This window comes from Palaemon carinicauda, chromosome 25 (genome assembly GCF_036898095.1).
Source record: "Palaemon carinicauda isolate YSFRI2023 chromosome 25, ASM3689809v2, whole genome shotgun sequence".
NCBI classification, from domain to species: Eukaryota; Metazoa; Arthropoda; class Malacostraca; order Decapoda; family Palaemonidae; genus Palaemon; species Palaemon carinicauda.
The window spans coordinates 25,020,742-25,028,780 of record NC_090749.1 but is presented as its reverse complement, the minus strand read 5'-3'; the positions used below and the strand labels follow the sequence as shown (position 1 = coordinate 25,028,780).

Genomic DNA, 8,039 nt, shown 5'->3' with positions numbered 1-8,039 from the left:
AACGGCACGAGGGATGTGAAAGGCCGTGAATGAAATCAAACACCTGTCGGCGCATGGGAGCAGGAATCCAAGGTCGCGGTCTACCAGTACTGACGTCACAGAGGAGGGTGGTGTTGGAGTCTTCGAGGGGAAAATCTTCCCAACGGAGGGACGTGCAGGATGTCCTACAAGATTGATACTCTGGATCCTGTCGTTGGGCTTCAGCCAGGGCGTTGTAATCCAATCCCAGTTGAACGGCAGCCAACGTGTTTCTTGACAGGGCATCGGCAACGGGATTCATTTTCCCAGGGACGTATTGGAGGGTGCAATTGTATTCAGCCACGGCGGAGAGATATCGGCGTTGACGGGCGGACCAGACGTCAGACTGTCGAGTGAAGGCGTGCACCAGAGGCATGTGGTCTGTGCGAATGACGAAGGGCGTACCTTCTAAGAAATGGCGAAAGTGACGGACAGCCAAGTGCACCGCCAGCAATTCTCGATCGAAGGTAGAATAACCCGATTCTGCCTTGGACAGTTTTCTGCTGAAGTAGGCCAATGGGCGGGATGAGCCTTTGACCACCTGCTCGAGTACAGCACCAATAGAGACGTCGCTGGCATCGGTGGAGAGAAGGAGAGGGGCGTGTGGGATAGGAAAAGTGAGAGCCGCAGCAGTTGATAGGGCCTTCTTTGCATTGCAGAAGGCTGCTTCTTGAAGGGGACCCCACTTCAGGTCCTTTGGCTTGCCCTTGAGGGAGGCGTAGAGGGGAGCAAGAGTGGTGGCAATGGCTGGCAGAAAACAGTGATAATAGTTGATCATGGCCAAGAATTCCTGCAGAGCTTTGACGGTCGAGGGCGCGGGGAAATTCTGAACGGCTGCTACCTTCTCAGGGAGGGGATGGACTCCTTCAGGAGTGATACGGTGCCCTAAGAACGAAACTTTGTTGGCGCCAAAGGTACACTTGTCGTACCGGACTACAAGGCCGTTTTGTTGCAGGCGGTCGAGCACGATGCGCAGGTGACGGAGGTGTTCCTCTTTTGAGGAGGAGAACACAAGTATGTCGTCCACATAACATACACAGAAAGGGAGGTCCCCTAAGATGCCATCCATGAGACGTTGAAATGTTGCCCCAGCATTACGAAGGCCAAAACAGGAGTAATTGAAGGTGTATGTGCCAAACGGAGTGGTGATGGCAGTCTTGGGGATATGTTCTGGGTTCATAGGCACCTGATAATACCCCTTCAGGAGGTCGAGCGTAGAGAAAACCTTCGCTTTGTGCAGGTAGGAGGTCACATCAGCAATGTTTGGGAGGGGGTAGTGATCCGGTTCTGTTTGCATGTTCAGGCGCCTGTAATCCCTGCACGGACTGAGGGAGCCGTCTTTCTTCAGAACGATGTGTAAGGGTGACGACCATGGGCTGGATTCCTTTTGGCAAAGGCCCATTTTCTCCATTTCGGCGAACATCTGTTTGGCGGCTGCCAATCGTTCCGGTGCCAGACGTCTGAATTTTGCGAAGACTGGGGGTCCCGTCGTCTTGATATGGTGATAAATACCGTGCTTGGCAGGAACCGTGGGTGTTTGGCGAAGTTCTGGACGGAAAACTTCCGGGTACGACGTGAGGAGGTGGGTGTAGGCATCCGTGGGTGCGCTGATGTGGAGAGCGAGGTTAGAGGGGGCGGGTTGAAGAGGTGTCGACAAGTACGAGTCTGCGTTGACCAATCGTCGGTGGGCGACATCGACCAGAAGGTGGAACTGAGAGAGGAAATCCACACCGAGGATTGGCATTGTGACGTCAGCAATGAGAAACTTCCAATTGAATTTACCGTTTCCGAACGATAATGTGAGGTTCTCGTAACCGTAGGTGGGTATCGCAGATCCGTTGGCAGCTACCAAGCGGATGTCAGCAGATGTAGACAGACTACGTCGTGACTTGAAGAGAGAGGGTTGTGAACTCAAAGGCAGGATGCAATCAACTGAGTTATATTGTTATAGAACACACTCCTTTATATACAAAACCTCAAGGCAACAGGACATAACAAGTTAACAAGACAGACAATGTTACAGAGGAAACAGCAGACATGAATTTTCATGTTCGTTTAGTGCAAGGGAAGAGCGAAGATACAAGCATAATATATGCAAAAGGAATTATGTACAATTGTGTGACACACGGTTGTTACAAAACAGATAAAACAGAGGAGAGAGACAAATGTCAAGAATCAGGAAGTATTAAAAGAATTAAACGTGACCAAAGTTCCTCCTTTGAGATCAAGTTGATGTTAAGAATGAAAACAACATTCACAAATTGATTCTCATAATAATGTCAGCACAATTATTGGTAAATGTTCTCTAAATGAGTTAATGTCCCTTGGAAAAGAAAATCGGTTCTCTTAGTGTTGTCAGGTGTAAGAGGAGAGAGGAGAGTGTGTGAAGAATAGACCAAACTATTCGGTGTATGTGCAGGCAAAAGATAGATGAATCGTAACCACAGAAAGAAGTCCAATGCAATACCCAATACCCACTGTCTGCTCATTCAAAAGAGCCAGTAACTCATTAGCAGTAGTATCTCAATGGGTGGCTGGTGCCTTGGCCAGTCTATTAACTTTTGCACGAAACCTCCTGTCATCAATGGACGCAAAACATCTAAAAGTCAAGCCATCCATTAAATTCAGAGGATGGAGATTAATTGAACATAGGTATGAATGAGAGAAAATGTATCCAGAGAAATTCTTTATGTGGCAGACAAAATTTATAGCTTATCTTCGATAGAATCGAAATTCATCGATTCCTCTTTCATATAACAATGAAAGTTCAAATACTATTCGAATTTGTTTTTGAGAAACAAAAGACGGAGAAATAAAGAATAAAACCTGGACTATGGTATATCGTTACTCAAGGGGAACTTGTCACTCTAACATAGAGACTTTCTTCGTCAACTTTGTCATTCAATTGAGACTTTATTCCGAAGTAGGAATATCTTAACAGGTCGCTTCCCACAATTTAGCTTCCTCCATTTCCATCATGTTTGACTAAATCTTTTTTTGAAAATTTGTTTCAAAAAATGAAGTGGTGTTTAATATGTATTATTTTGCATAGTCGTTAGTATCAATCTATGTGAGTTCTTTATAGAATCCTCTGCTTAAAATCTGATTAATCTTAAACTCAATAAACAATCTTCATTATCAAAACTATGATTGGAAGAAAGAAAAAAACCAAGCTTAATGGAGTGACTTTCAAAGGGGCGGTTAAAAGGACTTCAAGGATTCAGAGGCCATCGTCCACTAATAACTATTACTTAATAGATAGAAATGGAAAAGTTACTTTGACCATTTCTCCTACTTAGAACATTACAATAATTTCATCTGACACTTTTATTCCCCATTTCATCCTTAGACATTTCCAAAGTCTCTTCTCTTCCTTCCTGATTTCCCTTCCTTAGAAAGGATCGCTATCCCATCACTGCTTCCTTGGAGACATTATTTGGCAATCGGAAGAAGAATGAACAGAAAGACGAAGAAAAGATGTGGTGTTTCTCTCAAAAATAAAGAAGCAAACTTTTTGCTCGGAAATTAGAATAAGATATTGATTCTCGCTTGAATAGATTTCCACTTAGGTTCTGCTGATTTAAAATAATGAAATTTAAAGATAGTGTCTCAAAGTGAACGATGGTGATCACACACACACATACACACACACACACACACACATATATATATATATATATATATATATATATATATATATATATATATATATATATATATATATATATATATATATATATATATATATATATATATATATATATATATCATGTTTCAATAAGCTTCGTTTGTCGTCACAAGATTTCAGTTGTAGTAGTAGTACCAGTAGTAGTAGTAGTAGTAGTGGTTGCTGTTGTAGTAGTATATTCTTACGTTTAAAACTAAAAAGAAAAAACTTTGATTAATATGACATAGTTAAAAGATTCATTTTCTAATAATGTAATCTATCACCATTTGCATGGGCTCTCTCTCTCTCTCTCTCTCTCTCTCTCTCTCTCTCTCTCTCTCTCTCTCTCTCTCTCTCTCTCTTTTACCTTTGATCCAATAGGATTCAAACGGTTACAATAATTAACATATCAATTAGTCTTCAAAAATCCGTTTTAATGCAAAATCTATAACCTTAAGCACTTTAAAACTTACTCCACTGTTAATGCAGAAACACAAACCCATCTGGTTGGAAAAACAATGTCGTTAAATTTGTTAGTGGTAGTTAAAAAGTTGAGAGGTGTAAACAAATTACGATTTCATCTTACTTCCTAAAATTATGAAGTCTCTTTGACAGTTCAAGCAAGGTTTTCAAGGAAAACAGTTGTATATATTTCGTAAGGATTCATTTTGGGCACACAGATGTATGTTTTTTGACGAACTTATATGTATATATTTGTTTTATATGTCTTATTCATTTAAGCGTTAAAAGGCGTAAATTGCTTTATTTGTGACATTTAACATTTGATTGTCCTATAAATATGATAAAATGTGATATAAAGTGGCAATGAAAGTGTCTTTTTTAGAAAATTATATTTAATTAGCTTTGCAAGATGTATTAAGGTACATTATGTCACGGTTATGACTTATTGAATATTATGGGCTATTTAATAATGTACAGTGTTTAAAGTTTGTAATAATTCCTTTCAGGAATGAACCTACTGCTACTGTTACTACTGTTACTACTATTACTACTACTGTTAACGGAATAAAGGTCAAAGTTGAGTTTCTGAGTTTGTCGCCCATAACAATAGTTCATTCATCTTTAACATGAATACGGATCAGAAGGACAACGTAGAAGACAATGGTGATGCCAAGGAGAAGTTACGCACCCTCAAGAACAACCAGACTGCTGCTCTCTCTGCCCTCACAAAGAAACGGAATGAAGTCGGCAAGTGTATGGAGAAGCCTGATAATCTCCATTTAGAAAAGACAGGCATGGAGGAGTTTGAGGAAAGGTTAAAGAAGTACAAAGACTGCCACAGTGATTACTTGTCTCAACTACCTGTCAACGAGCACCAGTCAGAAATCAAAAGGTTTGAAGATAACGAATTGTCTGCCATAGGATTCAGATTACAGGTGCATAAATGGATAGCCACAACAGAAGAAAATTTGCAGGATTCTATGGACGGATCTTCACTGCGGAGCAGGTCACATAAATCCAGGAGGTCAGTTAAAAGCACGGCATCAAGTGTAAAGTCTTCTCTCATACAGGAGAAGGCAAAGTTAGCTGGTTTGCTTGCACAGAGGGCACTGCTTGAGAAACAAACAGAAATAGCCCAACAACCGGCAGAATTAAAAGCCAAGGAAGATTTGTTAAAGTTGGATGGTGAAATTGAAGCGGCGAGGGAGAAGGTGTTCCAGGAAGAAGTTATTCCATCGACAGACAAAGTTTTAAACCCTGAAACACCAGCATTTGTTCCCAGTCACAATGTGCATCAAAATAAACCCAATGTGACCATGGCTTTTCTACCCATGGCACCTGCCCCAGAGTCATTCTACCAAAGTCAGCAACAGTTAGCAGCGGCTATGATGCTGCCTCATGCTGAAATGACCAAATTTTGTGGTGATCTTCTTGAATATGCATCATTCATGCTGGCATTTAATGACCGCATCGTGCCACACCCCACATCAGACTCCAACAGGCTGTATTTCTTAAATCAGCATCTAAAAGGAAAGCCTAAGTCACTCATAGCTGGGTGCATGTTTATGAATGCATCTGAAGGATACATTGAAGCAAAAAGACTTCTGGACAAAGTGTATGGAGATCCATACAAGGTTTCCATGGCATACATAGACAAGCTAACCAAGTGGCCACAAGTGAGAGGTGATAACAGTGAATCCTTGCAGGAATATGCTTTATATCTTGTGAAATGTAATCATACCATGCAGTCATTATCAAACATGCAGGTTTTGAATGATTCGCCAAACCTTCAGAGGGTGATTTCAAAGCTGCCAGTGTATATTCAAAATAAGTGGTTGGATCATGTGATAAAGCTCGGGAAGCAAGGTGTTTGTGTGTGTTTCACCACATTAGTGGAATTTGTGCAAAATGCAGCAGAGGCAGCAATGGATCCTGTATTCAGCAGGGAAGCTTTGGGTAAAGTGTGTGTTTTTTCAAAGGCAAAGGCAAATCATGGCTCAAGTCAGACCAAGCAAAAATCGTTTGCAGTGACAGTGCAACCATCAAATTCTGTCAGCCAGTATACTAGGAAATGCCAACTCTGTAGTGGTCATCATGACCTTGAGGAGTGCCGTCAATTTCTGCACAGGAGTGTGGATGAAAGACGAGAATTTTTTAAAGTCAACCGTCTTTGCTTCAGTTGTTTGGGCAATAACCACACTTCAAAAAGGTGTCTCAATCGATGGCAGTGCAAGACATGTAATAAAAGGCATCCTACCACTCTGCACATTGAGAATTTTAGGATGCTTGACAGCAACAGTGCAATTGTGTCACAAGCTAGTGCACAGTCTGAAAGTACAGTTCAAGGTTGTGCTAAGGGTCAAGATGGTACTCAAGGTGAAGGTCGCACTCCAGGTCAAGGTAATACTCAGACTCTAAGTAATGTGAGGTCTTCTGCATGTACAATTTCTGATACAGTATTGCAATCAATCTTGCCTGTGCAATTACGTGTAAAGGGTAGCGACAATGTAATACAAACTTATGCCTTTTATGATACGGGCAGTACAGGTTGTTTCATTAAAGATAGTATCAACGATCAATTAAACTGTAAAGGTATTGAAACAGCTATCAAGTTGTAAACAATGCATGGGACTGATACGGTTAAAACCTTTATTGTGAATGGTCTTGTTGTTGCTGATATACATGGTAATAATGATGTTGTATTACCAAAGGTATTCACACAAAAGGATATTCCTGTTAATCATGATCAAATTCCAAGGTATGAAATGTTAAAAGATTGGCCTCATTTATCAAGTGTTATTAATAAGATTCCAGTGTATCAGCCAGAGTTAGACATAGGAATTTTGATAGGTAGTAACTGTCCAACAGCTTTACAACCTTTAGAGGTTGTACCCACTTCAGGTTATGGCCCCTTTGCAGTAAGATATTTGCATGGATGGACAGTTAATGGGCCTGTACATGTTAAGGTTAGTTCAAATGGGGTTTCATGTCACAGGTTACTTGTATCTGATGTTCAACATGTTACTGACTGTATTACTGTTGAAAGTATTAGGAAGTACTTTGAGTTAGATTTTTCAGAAAGGGATCTTGGGTCAGTTCCTGATGAGCGTGGCTTATCTTTTGAGGACACAAGATTTGTGAAAAGGTGCCAGGATGACATTGAATTTAGAGATGGTCACTTTCAGCTACCCATGCCTTTCAGAGATCGCAATGTGAATCTTCCTAACAATAAGAAGCAGGCTGTTAGCAGAGCTAAGTGGCAAAGGAGGAAGATGAAGAATAGTGAAGATTACAGACAGCAGTACACAGCATTCATGGACAAGTTGTTTGAAAAAGGCTATGCTTACAAGATCCCAGATGATGAGGTCAATAAGATTCCTGTTTGGTATCTTCCTCATCACGCAGTTTTTCATCCCAAGAAAGGGAAGATTAGGGTTTTCTTTTTACTCTAGTGCCAAATTTGAAAGTGTCATTAAATTAGGTTCTGCTCCAGGGTCCAAACCTCACCAATTCATTGACGGGAGTACTCATTAGATTCCGGCAGGAGGTTTATGCATTCATTGGAGATGTTGAAGCTATGTTCTTTCAAATAAAGATTCCACCTGAGAATCAGGACTGTTAGATTCTTGTGGTGGCCTAATGGTGAAATCAATCGACCTCTTGAAGAATTCTGAATGGCTGTTCACATTTTCGGAGCAATCTCATCACCGAGTATTGCAAATACTGCATTGAAGGTCACAGCAGACAAAGCTGATGAGAAGTATAATTCAACTGTTGGCAACACCATAAGGCACAATTTCTATGTTGATGACTGTTTGAAGTCATGTGCGGATGTTCCTACAGTAGTGAAGTTGGTGAAGGATTTGGTATCTGCAACTAGTGAAGGAGGATT

The 8,039-nt window shown here is 41.0% G+C and overlaps 1 protein-coding gene across 1 annotated transcript; it reads left to right on the top strand.

Moving 5' to 3' along the window:
- The first annotated feature begins 4,773 nt into the window (after window positions 1–4,773).
- On the top strand, window positions 4,774–7,599 carry LOC137618940 (uncharacterized). Its single transcript, XM_068349144.1, has 4 exons — window positions 4,774–5,171; window positions 5,430–5,981; window positions 6,327–6,547; window positions 6,923–7,599. Exons 1-4 carry the CDS (start codon window positions 4,774–4,776, stop codon window positions 7,597–7,599), a joined length of 1,848 nt encoding a protein of 615 aa, XP_068205245.1.
- The last annotated feature ends 440 nt before the right edge of the window (window positions 7,600–8,039 follow it).